The 16,466-nt window shown below is 50.6% G+C and overlaps 1 protein-coding gene across 1 annotated transcript; it reads right to left on the reverse strand.

Annotated features, from left to right (window-relative positions):
* Window positions 1–2,389: 2,389 nt before the first annotated feature.
* Window positions 2,390–15,477, reverse strand: HSF4 (heat shock transcription factor 4). Its single transcript, XM_026043123.1, has 13 exons — window positions 15,150–15,477; window positions 13,593–13,701; window positions 12,726–12,853; window positions 12,381–12,505; window positions 10,370–10,445; window positions 9,630–9,694; window positions 8,057–8,156; window positions 7,445–7,569; window positions 5,675–5,872; window positions 4,991–5,096; window positions 4,050–4,115; window positions 3,096–3,183; window positions 2,390–2,586 (listed from the first exon to the last, which is right to left on the reverse strand). Exons 1-13 carry the CDS (start codon window positions 15,270–15,272, stop codon window positions 2,390–2,392), a joined length of 1,506 nt encoding a protein of 501 aa, XP_025898908.1. The 5' UTR covers window positions 15,273–15,477.
* Between the last annotated feature and the right edge of the window lie 989 nt (window positions 15,478–16,466).

Consider the following 16,466-nt stretch of genomic DNA (forward strand, 5'->3'; position numbering starts at 1 on the left):
CTCAGGTATCAGTAAAAACAAGGCCAAAAGATAAAAGATGCCTGCTGCACTTTTTAACAAAGATGATCACAGTCCCACAGCCAGTCAGTGGGCCCTGAGTTATCTCATGGGTAAACCTCTTGAAACTTGTTCTTCTTTATTGGTGAGGACTTCGGAAGGAAGAAGGGAGAGAGAGAAAGGAGACAGAGAAATGCCAAAGCAGGACTAATTGAGAAAAAGGAAACATTTAATTAGTGTTTTCTGTAAAACTTTACAAATGTACAGCATAGTGCAAAAAAAAAAAAAAACCCTCAGTCTCAGCACATCACTTTCAAGTCAATTAAACAGTGTAACAAGCCAAGGAACACCAGCTTGCTCATTCACAGGAGCGGTTCCAGAATACTGTTCCTGGGGGTTCTTCTCTTACCAGCAAGACCCAATCTCATGTTTATAGTACAGCAAAAAGCCTAAAGAAAATAAAAACAAACCACCATCGCAGAGTGGCTTCTGGCAGCAAGTGTACTCTAAGAGCTGACACTAAGAAATGCAGTTGAAGTTGGTGTCAAGCATCCTTTTTGACCAAGTTGCAAATCTGTGCTTGCGAGTAGCTCTCCTGAGACGGCTCATTTTTCAACCAAAACTAGGCAAGTCAGTAAGAAATTGAAGCTTGAGCTTATGGTAGGTTTAATAAAAATGAGGATAATTACTCAGAAGCTCCAGGTTATGCATGTGCTTAAATACCTTATTGGATTGATGCGTTCAATGTTAACGTCAAAGGTATCTGGCATATGAAGATACAGAGAAGGATGTAAATCCTGAGCAGGGATGACAGAGTCTTGTCAGGTGTTATGAGACACCAGACAATTTCCTATGAGAAAAGAAGGAAACAGAGTACAACTCAACAAATTTTAGCTCTGTACGCGTCTGGAAATGACATTCTGTCGTGGCAAATGGGCTGATCCTGAAGAACTTTCTAAGCACAAACTGTCAAAAAAAAAAAAAAAGAAACCTTGTCCATGATACACTCAAGCATCATCTAAACACCAGGTCAGCGGGGCTGCCAGAATTTTCCCTTAGTCCCAAACACAACAGCTGGACTCAACTGAGAAGTTTGCACGAGCCCACTTCTGCAGAGATTGTAGCGCGCAGGGCTGGCAGGAGCTCCCGGCACGACTGTATCTCTGGTTAGCTGGGAAAAACGTGCTCCACGGGGAGTGTTCCCAAGATAATACCTCTGTTCACGCACTCATAAAGGGATGGAGAAAGGGCTGCAACAGGAAAGTCCATTTCAAACATGCTCATCCTATTAAGGAGAATTTGAGCCCGCATTTACCTGGTTACATTTTGGGGTGGGTGCTGCGTGGCCATTCAAGACACTCAGAYATGTGGTCTGGTACCCTGAGTCGTGGCAGTGAGGGCAGGCAGAGCATTTCTGCACATGCTGTTGTTACAGGCCTGGCTCATTCCTCCCTGTCCAGGCTCCTGGAAAGCCCGAGTTAGGTCTGAACTTCCTGGGTCTCCCTTACTGCACTGGAGCAGCTGGCTCAGTGGCTTTCTTAAGGAAATGCAACTTAGAGGATACTGCAATGAATAATACGTGGTAAAATCCACAGTTCTCATTAAAACTACGGCATAAAAAAACAAAGCTCTGCTTTGTTGAGAAACTCACTCATCAGAAAGCACGTGGGAGAGGGAGAATAACTCAGCCTTTGCAGTCTGGTCTCAATGGACACGCACAAAGGCCAGAAGAGGAGTCAGCAGAACACTGTGGACTAACCCCCTTCTGCCTTTTGCCCGTGAAGAGCAGGTACCTGCAGCGTTYCTAACAACGAGCTCCAAATGACTGAACTGGTTTCCTCACTGGTCACCTGGAAAGAGGTCTTACCCCAAGGGAACTTCATTTTCTTGCTCTGCCTGGATGTCTAAGAGAGAGGCACGAGTACATCCCATCAAAAAAAGATAAGAGCATTTTTAGAGCACTGGGTTGGCGTATAGAGCCATTTTCCTTGAAGAAAAAAAAAGGATTCAGAAGGTCCCTGCATCTCTGTGCTGCTCCAACAAAAYCCTAGTTTGTTTTTGCAGATACTATCAGGATTGCTTTATTTTACTAGGTCCCTGATAGACTTCCATGCTACCCTTCACTCAAATTTTCAGAAGATTTTCTTAGCAGTTCAGAAATTTATAAAATAATGGCCCTCCCTCCCYGAAAGGCAACATTTCATTTCAAAAATATTGCTCTAGACAAACACTGAAATTCAGGGGTGGAGAAGGTAACGCCACAGCTCCTGACCACTCAAAAAGAAAGGGCACGACTCGGCCGTGGGTTTCTGAGTCCCTTTTGTTTCTTTACATTCAAACCCGTAGCTGCTCGGATGGATGAGAGGGCAATGCAAGCGTCTCGGGAGCTAAATCACTGGCTGCTCTCAGTTGAAGCACTCAGGTTTAAYGGGATATCCCCCTGGACCGCCGTGGAGGACAGGTAAGGAGCCATGTGTTCCGATGGAACGTAAAGCGATGAACTCTCAGGCAAGCTGATAAGGTCACTTCCAAAGACCGACTGACGATCAGCGAGGAACTGCTGGGTGCTTTCAAGAACGACATCCTTCCCTGGGAACACAGACAACACAGAGCTCAGTTTCTGGAAGGCTTTAGGAAYTCCAGGAAGTGGCAAATCCCCATGGAAATCAGCTGGAAATCAGCACAGAAAAAAAGTGCTTGGAAAAAAACTTGAGCAAAACTTGGACTCCTTTARGAGCCCATTGAAATCAGTGGACGTCGTTGCAGGTTTCCTAGCTGGGCTCTGCCTGAAGAACCGAGATGCCTCAAGGGAGGCAAGGGGGATGGACCAAAGAGCCAGAGGCTCTGAAAAGTGGGCTAAGAGCTCTTAGCTCTTAAACAGAGGCAGTTTAATTCTATTTAAACTTTTGAATATTCCCCACACTTTCCCYGTTACTCAAGAGCTACCCTAGCAGTTGTGGGGAGATATTGCTGACCATCGTGGAAGTGAAATATCACAGGTGGGGAGGGCTGTGTGGCCAGTGCTGGCCATTGCATCTAGCTCTGACWCCGTAATTACCTCCCCACTGGGGCGCGTGAGGACCTGCTGGCGCTCCTACCTGGGCAGGCGCTGCTCAAGGGCGGGTTGAACGCCTTCGGGGGCAGCTCAGCTGCACTCTTCTCCAGATCCACCGCGAGGCGCTGCATCTTGGTGCAAAAATATAAACTACAATGTACAATCATACAGAGACAGGGCAGCTTGTTAGAACTAGGCCATTTCTGGAGCTCGGAGCTTCAGCAGCGCTGCACAGCATCCAGCAGCAACGCAAACTGCCCTCCCTGGCCTCTCTCTCCTCCCAGCTCTGTTAAAACAACCCACAGCGTGTGCTCAAAGGCAGATAACACCCAGAGGAGAGGGCTGGTGGAGCCTCTTCCTAGCACTGCGTCATATGGGATGACACTCGTGTCTTATGGGGAGAGCAAACTAGCACCTCCGTGACTGTATCTGCCTGGCTGCTCCTCAGAGCAACCCCGCAGGCCTTGGCAGCCAGGAAGCCCAGCTTATTAGTTTGCCACATGCACCTCAAAAATGTCTGTGTCAATATATGTTCCAGATGAGCAGTGCCAAGCTGAATTTCTCCTGGTTTCCTCTATGCAGGCATGAATTAACCTCTATTCCAAATGGGTGTGCGTTGCCTGCCCTGAAATGTGCAGGAGTAGCTGCATTTTATACAGATTTATTTTTCAGGTCTTGGGCACAAAAGTGTTTTATGAATCCCTGACATGGTTAGGAAGTGACGCAGTTTGATTTCCAAAGAAGAACAGGAGAGTGACAGTCACATCAAGGCCAAAAGTCTGAGGGAGCCCCTTTCAGTTAAAGGACAATATATATCTCGAAGAGAGCCCTGCTTGAATGGGAAAAAATAGGTCACAAGCACAAAGCCTCGCTGCCAGCCTCGGGAGATGCTCGCTCTGCTCTCCCAGCCGCCTGCCCGGCTGCGAAACAGCCCGTCGTTCTGYAGCGACGCCTGCTTCGTACTTACGGCGTTATCCCAGAAACCCGCGGCTCTTACCGGGGACAAACTGGCTTCCATTTCGGTCAAATTCCACTCGCCCAAGGACAAATTGGGATTAAAGACCTGCGGGCACAGAAACGCAATGAGGGCTCTGAAAGGTGCAATGGCTCAAGACCCTCGTGCCCTCAGGTGCTGCCACAATGTATTAATTAAAGCTGGAGGTGACTGCTCGTTTGCATGGGCTTGGGTAGACCTAGAAGAGCAAAGGCCTTGGTGCCAGGCTGGTGCCTTCCATGGAGGGACTGGGCAGATGGAGCAATGCCCCAAACCAGTGCAGCAATTCAGCTCCATGCACACGTATCTTCCAGCCCTGCCTTTTCTGCTCTTGGGCCCTWGGGACACTTCCAGATGGGTATTTTTTTGCCAAAGCAGCATTCCAAAATACGGCAGCAAAGGGCAAATTGCAGTGTCACCCCTCAGTGCCAATCCCTTGGGAAGTCTGCACCGGCTGGGACACGGAGCTGCTGCTCCGGACTGCGATTTCACCATTCGCTCCCCCTCTTGCTCTGCACAGTTGCACAGAGAGGGGAAAGTGTGTCAGTAACAGGAAAGCACCTCCCAAGGAGGAGCGAAGCGGCAGAAACCACCGTACCAAGCGACAGCAGACCACGAGAAAAAGCATCTCCAAAGTCAAAACCAATCCTGCTTCGGTTCTAAGAGAATAAAAGTAACTTTCTATGATCTCCCACTCCTGTTTATCCATGCAAATTCCCCAGGTGCTTAAATCTCAAGCATCCAGGGAATACATGTTCTCTGACAGATGGATTCTTTCACTGCATGCAGAGCTATTTGCTTATAGGCAAAGATTTGCACGAAGAGAGGGAGAGATAAAAAGGGAGAGCGAGAMTCAAACCCTTATAGTTATGCATATGTATTTGAGGGAAGAAAAGCCACCACTCCTTTGCAGAGAGAAGTGCTCTTCCAGAATGCACACTCACGTCCAGGACGCCGGYGGGCTCCAGGCTGTACTGCTGGCTCCTCAGCAGCAGCTGCAGGCCTTCCAGGCCCAGGTCGGGGCCCTCCAGCGGGTCGGGAATATCTGCTCTGAGAGAAGACGACAGGAAACGTTGCCACAAGTGAGACACGGGCACGGATGCGCTCGGGGAGCAGGGCTGCCCGGGGCCTTGCGCGCTGCTGCGGCTGCATCGCGAGCAGGGAGAGGAGCCTCACAAACAYGGCCGGGTCTCTTGGGTTTTCACTCTTGGCCAGAGGGCAGCCAAGGTCTCTGTCACTGTCCAGTGACACCTTACTGCGCAGAAACTCCAGTGACAAATATTTCCTTGCACGTTTCTGCAACCCAAGCCCCACCGAACCAGGGATGAAGGGTACCCGAACTCTCGCAGACGCGCTTCGCTCCAGCAAGGAGCAGGGATGTGGCTCGTGGCTGCACATGCAGCCTTGCCCCGGGCACGTCCCTCTCACTGCGGAAAGTCTCTGTGCGCTCCCACGGCTGCAGCGAACAAGCTCAGACAGCTCTCGCTCTGCTGGGTTCCCCAAGCAAGACCCCCYAGCCCGGGCTTCAGGAGTCCCCTCGGCAGAAGCCAGAGGCACAGAGCACGTGTCCCCAGCCGTCCCGCTACAGGAGGGACACAGCGAGGCCCATCCCGCCCCACTCCGCTCACCTGTCCAGCAGCGCCCTCCGGCCTCTCCTCTCGGCYGGCGGCGGCACCAGGGCGCCCGTCSCGGCRGCGCCGCCGCTGCCCTTGCCCTCCAGCACGGACTGGATCATGGCGACGGGCAGCAGGGGCGGCTCGCGCTCCGCGGCCGCCTTGGCGCCGGGGCTCGCCGGCTCCTCCTTGATGAGCAGCAGGCTCTTCTCCCTGCTCACAGGCAGCGCTCAGCGCCCCGTGCAAGGGCAACAACCCAGCTCCACCTCCCACCAAGCCGCCCCACGGGGCCTTTGCATTGCCCATGTGGGCAAACACACTCTGCTCCCTTTACAATGAGCCTCGAGGTCCCAAAGGAGCTGGAGAACCCTCAAGAAATGAAGCTCTACTCAGCTTCCCATGGGCACACGCAAAGGAAGCGGGTGGGCTTAGATTAAAGCTGCCYCATGAGGGCTGGGCAGGTGCCAGGGACACATGGGGGGCCTGGTGCCCTTTCCCAGCTGCACCGCTAGATGGGCGGCTTGCTCCAGGAAGCCACCTCCGGCCTTAGAAAGTTTCCTGGGATGTTGCAACAAGGAGGGGGGATTTCAGCTTTCGGGATGCAAGTGGAGTCATTGACTGCACCTGGCTGCTACTGCCTGGGGAAGGTTCTGCAGTAAAGGGGCTTCCTGATACACACAGTGTCTGCAAAGGGGCAAATCCAAGCCACGCTCAACAGGAAAATGTAATATTGTCTTACAACACCCGAACAGCAGCTTTGCCAAAACACAGCACATGGGTACATCCCACAGAGGGGCTGTGTGGGACACGACGAAGCCTTCCTCAGTGTTCCTCTCAAATCATCTTGTGAATCCTAAGCGCCCACCAGAAGCTTGTGCTGATTAAACAACCATCACACTTCCATCTCTGCCTCAGGTTCTCAAGAGTCATGTCAATCCCGTGTAGACCAGAGGCCACCAGATGGCACTCAGTAATTAGCAGCAATAAGCAACTTAACTTGAAAGTTATATTAATTTTTGTCTACTTTAGAAATATCTTCCAGCCCAGTCTTTTACCCAAAGCTCTTTGCATGCCTCTAATTTCAATTATTACATTGATTTACAGGCGATCTTTAGACTCTAACTGCCTTGTCTCTATGTATGAGAAACTGTTTCCATGATTCATCTGCCTAGTTACTTTCCGCTGACATAGTGGTAGCTATGATTCAGCAACTAGCTCTGTAAACACTGCATATCTGTGCAGGAAGAGATAAGCACCAAAATACCTCTGCATTCAGTTCTTACGTTCCTGGGACCTTTTCACAGAAAAGCTGTTGAGCATCGGAAGTTGCTGTGATGCAGCCCTGCTGTTCTCTTTAGCACAGAGATATAGAGTTTGATTCTGTGTTTTTTTTGTTTTATTTTTTTTGTCAAAGCCAAGAGAAAACTTTCTTTTTTTCTTGCTTTCAAAACCCTCCTGATAAGTGTTGATACCCTATTCCTCGCTGAAGTCTCAAAGAGCCACTTTCTTGAAAGCAAAATATATAGAACGACAAAAAACTTCTTAAACAGGTGAGTGAAGCTCTCAGCATGAAACTGGTGACCTCTTATTGAAAGTTATACTGCTAATATCCCTAMCCAATTCTGAAAAATTGCCCCATACTGCAAACAGCGAAAAAAAAACTATAATCTCTATAGAGATTTGTGATTCAGAGATTTTGGTAGAACCAGAGCCAGGAAATACTCTGCTGAAGTTATTCATTGTGCATAGCTGATTCTCCCTGTTTTTAATCACAGACATATTTACCTGTCGTTCTCAGGAGGGGGTTGCATATTTATTAAGTTGGATGGTGCTGCTTCAGTAACATCAGAGATGATGGGTCCTCCAGCAATTGCAGGGCTGCTTAGGCATGAGGCAGGTTCTGTTGATGGCTAAGAAGAAAGCAAAAATCATAGATTTATCCTTCTGAAGCAGTTAAGGGCTTTAATAAATGTGTGGATTGTCCAAGTTGTCACTGACCCAAGGAGGGGAGAGACAGGGTGAAAGACCCACCTGCTCTGCAGGTGTCATGACAGTCTAAGTATTTTAAGTGTGAGATGTGAGTGTGGTGGCCCTGTCAGCAGACAGGGCAGTTCCACAGCACGACCCTTTCCCCTTCAGGAGGCACAAAGCCCTTGCAGAAGCAGTTGCGGTGCTGCGTGTGCAGGACCTGCCTTCCCCTCCCACATCCGGGGCCTCTCGCGCTGCCCCGGGCAGGCAGAGCACGAGCAGACGCAGCTCAGCTCTGCAAACCCTTCCTCTTCCTCCCGTGAAGCCTTTGCCAAAYGGCTTACTCCATAATCCATACTATTGCCTCCAACATCTTCTCTCACCCTGGCCGAGGAAAGCACAAGAAGCTGGGGGCTGGAGCAGACCTACCGACTGAATGAAATAGGGGTCATGGAGAGGGTCCGTGGGCAGATGCCGGCCGAACTTGGGCACTTGCGGAGTTGAGATCCCATTATCCAGCATCAGAGGGCTGTGAGGAGAAGCAGAGAGGTCTGTTTTCCCAGCCACACATTAGCTGACTGTTCCCAGGCTGCTCACAGAAGGAATGTCTCAGCCAAGGGTTGTTCCATCTGGATACTCTGATTTTCCTCTTACAGAGGAGAAAGGCTCTGCTTTTTTCTAGCTCTTACTTGAAACAGACAACTGAAATAAAATAAAATTGGACTTGCATTCCACATAGAAAGAAAAAGATGAGGAACCTGAACTCACAGCCAAAAGCAGCTCTCCAGGATACAAAAGCTTAGGATAGGAACCTCCAGAGCCCTCTGACTCGTCTTTGCACTGCTGCAATGTACAGGCTGTTAATGGATATCTGTAACATGCAGCTAAAAGTCTGCTACCTCCACAAAATTATTTATTTGTCCATTCTGGAGATTTGCTTGGTAACCCTACACACAAATATTCACACGCCAACATCATGTAAATCACATGGGAATCAAATTCCTGCTGCAGCCCCACTGGTATTCTACAAACATTGAAATGGAAAGACAGCATTTAGGTTTAAGCAGAGACGTTTTGTAATAGAAGCAGACCAAACTCAGGACAATGTGCTATTTCACGGGCTCTGATTTGTCACCATCTGCGTGACAAGCGCTGTACACTGTTCAGAACAATATTTCACGGTTGTAGCTCAGCTGCAACAGGGCCTCTAACTGTCCTTATCATACACAGTCTGCAAAAGACCTGACGGAACAGTCCTACAGACATCTCCTGAGGATGACACCCATGCGCCAGTTATTCCATTTTGGAGGTTTTAATGCCTCCCTGCCCATCCTTTTCCCATATCTTTCACCTTGGCCTGCTGCTCCCAGGCTACCCACTCACATGAGTGAGAAACGTGAGAGAGGAAATTAAATCCCATTTTCCCCTATTCTACAAACACTGGGCTGGATGTTTTCTACAAACACTTAACTGGTGCTGACACGAGGCCAAGATGATTCAAGCTCCTCTATCCTCTTGCCTTGGCACATTTATGATCCYGAAGATTCCCCTAGTTAAACCTCCCTCTGCCTCTGTGATATCTGCAGGTCGTCATCATCATCATCATCATACCTGTCCGCACACCCCACGCATAGACTGTAGGTCAAACCAGTGGTGGCCAAGGTCCATTTGGGCCTTCTCATCACGTTGCACGTGTTGACGCTGCCACCAGCGCCCACAGGGCCAGCACTAGGGCCCTTCCCTGGCCACTGGTTAGTGTCCCCGTCCCCTGGGCTCACTCTGTATTCCCCAAATAAAGGTCAGGAGCTGACACGGTGCTTCTCTAAAGGCCACTGAATGGGGCATGTCAGCAGGTCTGACTCGGCACTTCGTCCCATTCAGTTCCCATCACCATGGTGCCCTGGTCTGGTGACCGCCGGCCTGGGCAAGCTGAGCTTGTGCTTTTAGCGAGGGGCAGCGCTTTGCACCCRGGGCTGCGTGGGCACCACACAAGGGTACTTACAGCTTCCTCTTTATCCCGGTGCTGCCGGGGTTTGATTGGAGCTGGCCAAACAGAAACTGAATCAGCTGTCGAGAGAGATCAAAGTCAGTGTTAATCAGCAGGGTGATTCAGCACTCCCCGCTCACCCGGGCCCTCCACCTCACACGTTCCTCCCTTCTGAAACCAGCCCAAAGTGGGGAGCAGTCACAAAACGTGGGAGCCAGGCTGGGCAAGATGCTGGAGCCCAAAACACAACGGAGCATTGAAAAGACCCCTCTTCTTCTATACATGCAAAACCACCAGCTAACTCCACCTGACCTAGGAATATGCCTGCGAAGGGCACGAGCAAACACTCCTGTTTGGGCCCGCTCCGTCACGGCAGCGGCCTCCAGCTGGGGAGGCCTTTTGGGCACAGGGGGTTCTGTGTGCTAGGGGAGATGCCTCCACCTTGTACTTGCGCTAGGGGCTTGCCCAGTAATTCCTGCTGGCCCAGCAGCACCAGAAAACCCAACGGTTCCTGGAGGGGACTGAGCAGTCACTTSTGCTGCCCACAGCTTCGGTGGCAGCGCATGGGGACACTCTTCTCTCCCCCTGCAAGGCCAGGGTGAGGCCCAGCACTGCCATGCAGCTATTAAAACACACGTGCTTTTCTTCTTCAAGGTGTATGAGAGCCTGGGGAAGGGTGCGGGGCAAGAAAGAGGGTGTAGCGGAGGACCTATGGCAGGCAGTGCCCGGGAATCTGGGGTTGAAACCATCACTACCTTGTTGATCACCTTCTGCTGCTGCGCGTGGTTCTGACGGAGCGAAACAACCTCCCTCCAGAGCACTTCATTTTGCCTGGAAGTGAAACGACCCTCTCATGAGCACAGGAACGCCCCTCTGGCCCACAGTGCTGCCCTGGTGCACAGCGGACCTGCTTTTGCCAGGTCTCTGGCAGCATTTAGCACTTTCCTGATGGTCCCAGCTCCAGGGGACAGGCAATTGCTTAAAGGAGTTGCCCGTTTCCTTGACCATTCAGCCCYGGGACGTGGGATGGGGAGGTGCACAGGTTATTTGCCATGCTGCCTCCAAATACGGATTCAAGCCAAGTCCATGATGCAAAAGATTTTGCCAGGGAATTTACGTCTCAGGAACGTAAAGATGAACCGAAACTCAGAGGCCAAGATAACTTTCCCTATAGGTGCAACTTATGAACTCTTTCGTTACGTGTCCTTTAGGTTGTTTCTGTCTTTGCAATGTGGAGAGACACTAAAATGGGGAAGGTGAGGASCTCCAAGCAGTTAATCAGCTCCAATTAGGGAAGTATCTGCCTTAGCACAGCAGGAATCCTCGGAGTGAACTTTCTGCACTGCTCCAGGCAGGATTTCCAGGAAAGCAGCTTGCCTAAGTCACAGATTGCTCTGGCATTACGCCCTGATGTTACTTCACCAGTGCAAAGTTTTTAATGTGGTCTCAGCCTGGAATTCCTGCTCTCTGTTGGTTTTTAAGAGTCATATCCTTTCAAGCAGTTAAATGCAATTTTGACTTTTGACAGCTGATGGAGGGAGAGAGCAAACCAAAAGGGGAAGTGAAATAAAAGCCAGGACAAATCACTAATGCTGGAATTCCTTAAAAATTAAGGACAAGCCCGGAGAGAGACTCTTTCATGGGCACTGTACCTGGATATCAAGCTGTGATTTCACATCCATGAGAGGCATTTAAATTGAGGAAGGATAAAATTATCTAACACATGTAAGGTGCAGGGCTGCTATGAAGATTCACAACCCAGGATTCCAGTTTCATCCAAGGACGTGTGAATCTCAGCTTTCCCTACCAAAGTTGTTTCTGGATTATCTGGTTGAAAAAGACTTGGAAAAATCTAAAGAGCTCTCTAAGGATTAAAACCCTGGAGGCAAATAGAAAACACTCTAGTGTGTGATCTCTAAAACCATATTCATTCAGTTAATTCCTAGTGACCACGTCTGACTCAGTCTCAGATTCTCAGACAGCAACAAGCTGGGAACTTACAAGCACGAAGCTCTGCCTAAGCGCGTTGGGCTCCTACACTACAGCTCTGGCTATGTCAGAAGACAGGGTCATRGTCCAAACCAGTACAGCCACCGTTATGTTCTTAGATGTTTAGCCCACTCTTTTGGAGGACAGCACAGGCTGATTCCTGATTTTTGAGTGTGTGGAGCAGGCACCACCACGTCTCTGCTCCTCCCRGGGAAGAGGAAGAACTACGTCTCTCCTTCCCCAGTCTTTTCTATTTGGAGGAAATGAGGCTATGTGAGTAAAGTCCTCAGGCTACTCATGTATTTCCTGCATGACCGTTTCTGTGCTCCCCACATCTGTTAACAATAGASATGAGGAGCATTGATCTGCCTTTCATATGAGACTGACAGATTGAGTATTGATTCATATCTGTAGAGCACTGGGGACTGTTTGCGTTAAAATCCTGCAYGTTCTTGCCTCAATGGATCTAGTCTCCATGTCTGAGACGATACTTGGTCCTTTGGCTATGCTKGGCCTTTGGGCAGCAGTTTCAAGGCTCATCCTGCGTGCTGGCCCTTGCTCTGGTTGTGTCTGTGGGAGAACATATACTTTGTGCAAAGCCATGTTTCCAAATTTAGGGTATTTAAGCAGAGGAGTGTTGGCCGGGGACCACAGTGGCTCTCCCCAGGAGACCTGCAAGGCTTCTCCTGCCAAGCCATGCCCAAGCCAAGCCCAGCAGCTCCTCCAGGAGCAAACGCCTGCACGGAGCAGATGGAACCGAAGCGGGAGTCAACTCACTGCTTCATGTCCTGCACTTGACACTCCATGTTCTCCTGCTGACTTCTCAGTATCTGTACCTCGTATAGCAACCTGCTGAGGTCCTCCTGGCGCATCTTGGTCTCCTCACTTTTCACTACTGACACCTGAGGGGGAAGCAACAGGGGTGGCTTTTACCAAGGCAAGAAAGGCAGCGCTTGGACACAGGCATGCTGTGGTTTGGGCACGGGGCTTCCACCAGCTGGATGCTGGTGTGCCCCAATACCGGGATCTACTCGGAGCAGGCACCAGTTTCACACCAGTTTGGGTACAAGGGGGTTTAAGGAGCCTGTTGCCGTCGTGGCCCTGGGGACGGGACCTCCTCACCTTCCTTTTGATGTGCTCCAGGAGGTGCTCGTGGCCCTGCAGGAAGCAGAGGTGCTGGAACTCGGTGTCGTCCCGCTCGGGCTTCACCAGGCCGCCCTGCTCAATGTTCACCACCTTCCTGAAGCCGTCTGCGTGGAGAGGCCGCTGGTGAGGCCCTGTCCTCTCCTTGATCTAAACCAGCCCTAACTAAATCCCACTGCAGGGATGTAATTCCTGGGCACRGCGAGGAGGAGGCAGCTCTGCTGCATCTCCAGCTCTGCAAGGATGCCAACAGACTGACATTTACCACAGAGCTGCGAACGCGCTTAAATAGCAAAGGGAAAAGTTCCTCCTAAAAAGACTAAGCTCCTTGCAAATACGAGGTTCCTTGCAGAGGAACTTAGCCAACTGACCATTAAAAAAAATGGACTTTGTTTAAGAGAGATAAACTTAGGCAAATGATGAGAAAAGGACCTGTATTTGAGACCGTTGTGGTGCAGATGTGCTGGGATGTTGCTGGTGGCAGGATGGGCTGGTAAGGAGCAGAGGTGCCTCAGGGCACGCTGTGCTCCACAGCAGCCCTTTGCAAGGGGGGTTTAGAGCAATGGGCTGCTGCAAAAAAGCCCCTCGAGGCCCTCAGCTGGAAGCCCTGACAGGTCACCAACTTGCTGGGGGGAAAAAGAAAACCAGCAGCAGGATTTCCTACAGCACAACTTGCAATTGAATCTAAGGGAAACGTCACGGTGGGAGCYGCAGCCTCCCCTGGCACGGGGCGGCGAGCTGCTCCCTCGGCYAACGCGGCACCGCGCGGGAGCTCTCGGCTCCTCTCCTCCTTCCCAGCGCCCCTGCCCGCGCCTGCAGGGCCTGGGAGCTGAAGGGTGAACTTACACATGTTCAGCTGCCGCACAAAACTGGCCATGTTGTTGTGTTTGAAATACTTGGGCAGCACCTCCTTGGCGAACCGGCCTTGGTCGAACACATGGAAGCTGGTGCCATTCTGCAGAGGAGACAGGGGGAGGTCAGAGGGTGCCCGCGGCCGTGCCAGGGCCAGTGGGTCACACGGACACCGCACCRATCCAGAACCTTTGGACATCTCCTGATGTGAGCGGATGGAGCTGCGAGAGCCGCACAAATTGGCTGAGCAGAGCCTATGGATGTGAGCGGTCATGCCGCACAGCCCCGGCTCGGCAACGTGGTTCAAGAGCTGCTCCTGAGGTCGTGTTGCCAAGAACTGGTTGCAAATCAGTGCAGGCTCTTCTGGGGTCACCACCAATGACCACCAGGGTCATCATCAGGCAGCTAAGGGGGCAGGGACAGGGCCCGTGAGACGCCACGCGTCGAAGCTGCCTTCAATAACAGCTGCCTTACCAGCAACATCTGCAATATTGCAGAGAGGGAATCATTTACACACGTTAGAAAATGCTCTTCAGTTTGAAAGCCCTTATTTAAAACACACGATAAAAAATCTCAGTTGTTCGGAGACATGAGGCCACATACTGCTCACGTCAGAGAGCTACCGTGGACTCAAACCCCACCGTAGCGTAAATCCCACCTCAGGTTTTGAATGAAAAATATACTGGACATAAATCCACAACAGAAAGGCCAGGTTAAGTTTTTTTTCGCCTTTAAATATGCCTTTATTATAGAAACTTATTTTTAGAGAGCTGGTTTATGCACACAATRTTTCTGCTAACTCCCTGCTGAAGACAAATCACACTATTATTTGCAGCAATTTTTGAATCAGACCAAAAGCAGAAACAATGTGGTTTCAAAGTGCCCTCCCACGGAGACAGATAAGTCATTTTAATTCTCTGATTGCACTTGCTGTATTTCAAGCCTCAGGAAGCCAAAGCAAAACAATCCYGTGTTATCAAACCGTGCAGACATCACATCGCCGTGATCATCACAGGGACCAGCTCCAAAGTCTAGGAAAGCTCTCGGAAAACGAGCAATCTGAAACCTCTTCAAACTATGGGTTTCAGCCCATGGTTGCACGGCTGCTTGTGGCTCCCAGCTACTTCTGTGGCACGTGTGAAAGACGGCTAAGAAATACATGTGAAATATGTAAACACCCGTGAAATTCCTAAGGGGCTTTGCCCCTCTTGTGGAAAAGTTTAGGGAACCACAAATTGACACCAGGTGAAAATTCCCTTTTTAAGAGGATGCATTTTTAGGAAGTTCAGTTTTAGGCACCTTTTTAGTATTACTATCATCAAAGCACTCTCAAAACAGTAGTTCCTTTGCAACAGCAAAGTCACAATTTTCCAAACAAATACCATCAAATACCAAAAACTCATCCACAGAATCATCAGTCGTTTCCTTCTCCCGGTTATCTCACTAGCACTCGCACAGCAAAGGGAAATCACGGGGCTAAAGCACTGACACCTTTTGTACCTGGCTTTCTGCAGGGAGCTCCACGCGACAGCCAGTATTCGCTCTACTTACAGTGCTCCAGCAGATGAGATGGTTCGTTTCAGGATCCTCCACCAGCGTCCAGAGCTTGGTCAGGAAGGCTGGCACATTGCTGGAGTACCCATCCATCACCAGAGAACCGGGGGAATCCTGCATAGCTTTTTCCCCAGCGCTCCGGCTACGCTACCTCCATGGCCCCCGGCCACTGACTGTGCCGCAGGGCCGGTGCGGAGCAGCCTGCCCGGGCGTCGCATCAGCAGCACCCTCCAAACCTCAGCACAAAGCGGCGGCATCACCAGCCCCGCGGAACAATGCCCGGGATGAAAGGGCCCCGCGGGCGCCGCCGTGAATAGAGCTGCAGCGTCATGCAAAGGCGGCACGTGCTGCACCCCTGCCCGCGTTGGACCCGCCTGCCGCGGCCCCGCGGGACACCCGGCGGCTCCAGGCGCTCGGCCCAGGTGCCGGAGGGGCTTCTTGGGGCCCTGGCACGTCAGGACGGCACCGTGGGTCGCGTACGGACCCCGTGCACTCCATGCATGGTTTGGTACGGACCCATGAATGGTCTGGCTCTTCGGTGGGAAGACAGGGGGATGACAGCAGGAACGCCCAAAATGCAGATGTCAACAGTCTATTATTATCACTCAAAATGCTCCAGACACCCCTTTGTTTTCCTAGGAAGCACCAACAATGTTCTGAACGTAAAGGTCTATGCAAAAGGGGTTGGACTAGATGACCTCAATGGGGTTGGACTAGATGACCTCTGAGGTCCCTTCCAACCTAAAGCATTCTATGATTCTATGATTCTATGAAAAGGCATTCAAATTGGGGTGGGAAGACAGGGAGATGGCAATAGCTACACACAGAATCCAGATGTCAATAGCTTATTATTATTATTATTATATGCTTTATATATCTCTCCTTTCCCTAAGAAGGGCTGACAACACACTGAAAGTGAAGGTCTGTGCAAAAGGCATTCAAATTGCAACCTGGGCACTTGCTTTCCAGAGTAATAGAAAGAACGGAGGGACAAGGGAATAAGCAGCTCCCTTGTCATTTTGTTTTTCCTCTTCATGAAACCATTTTTCTCCTGCCTGAATTTTATATCATATTTCAGGTCTTGTTTAGCTCCTTTCACACTGGAAATTTCGTGGCACCCAGATAATACGCGAGCTCACAGGGCACAAGTGCCAAAAGAGGAATTGCCAAAGGAAAAGTGGATTTTCCACCAGACAACCACAGTTCTTTGCTCAACTAAGCTCAGCTTACGTGGCCAAGTACCACACRCTGGCTGCAGCCCTGAAGCTGCCCCTTCCTTAACTGCCCATGCCAATAGCTGCTGGGATCATGACA

This window comes from Nothoprocta perdicaria, unplaced genomic scaffold (assembly GCF_003342845.1).
Source record: "Nothoprocta perdicaria isolate Ctin4 unplaced genomic scaffold, notPer1 scaffold_321, whole genome shotgun sequence".
Classification (NCBI taxonomy): Eukaryota; Metazoa; Chordata; class Aves; order Tinamiformes; family Tinamidae; genus Nothoprocta; species Nothoprocta perdicaria.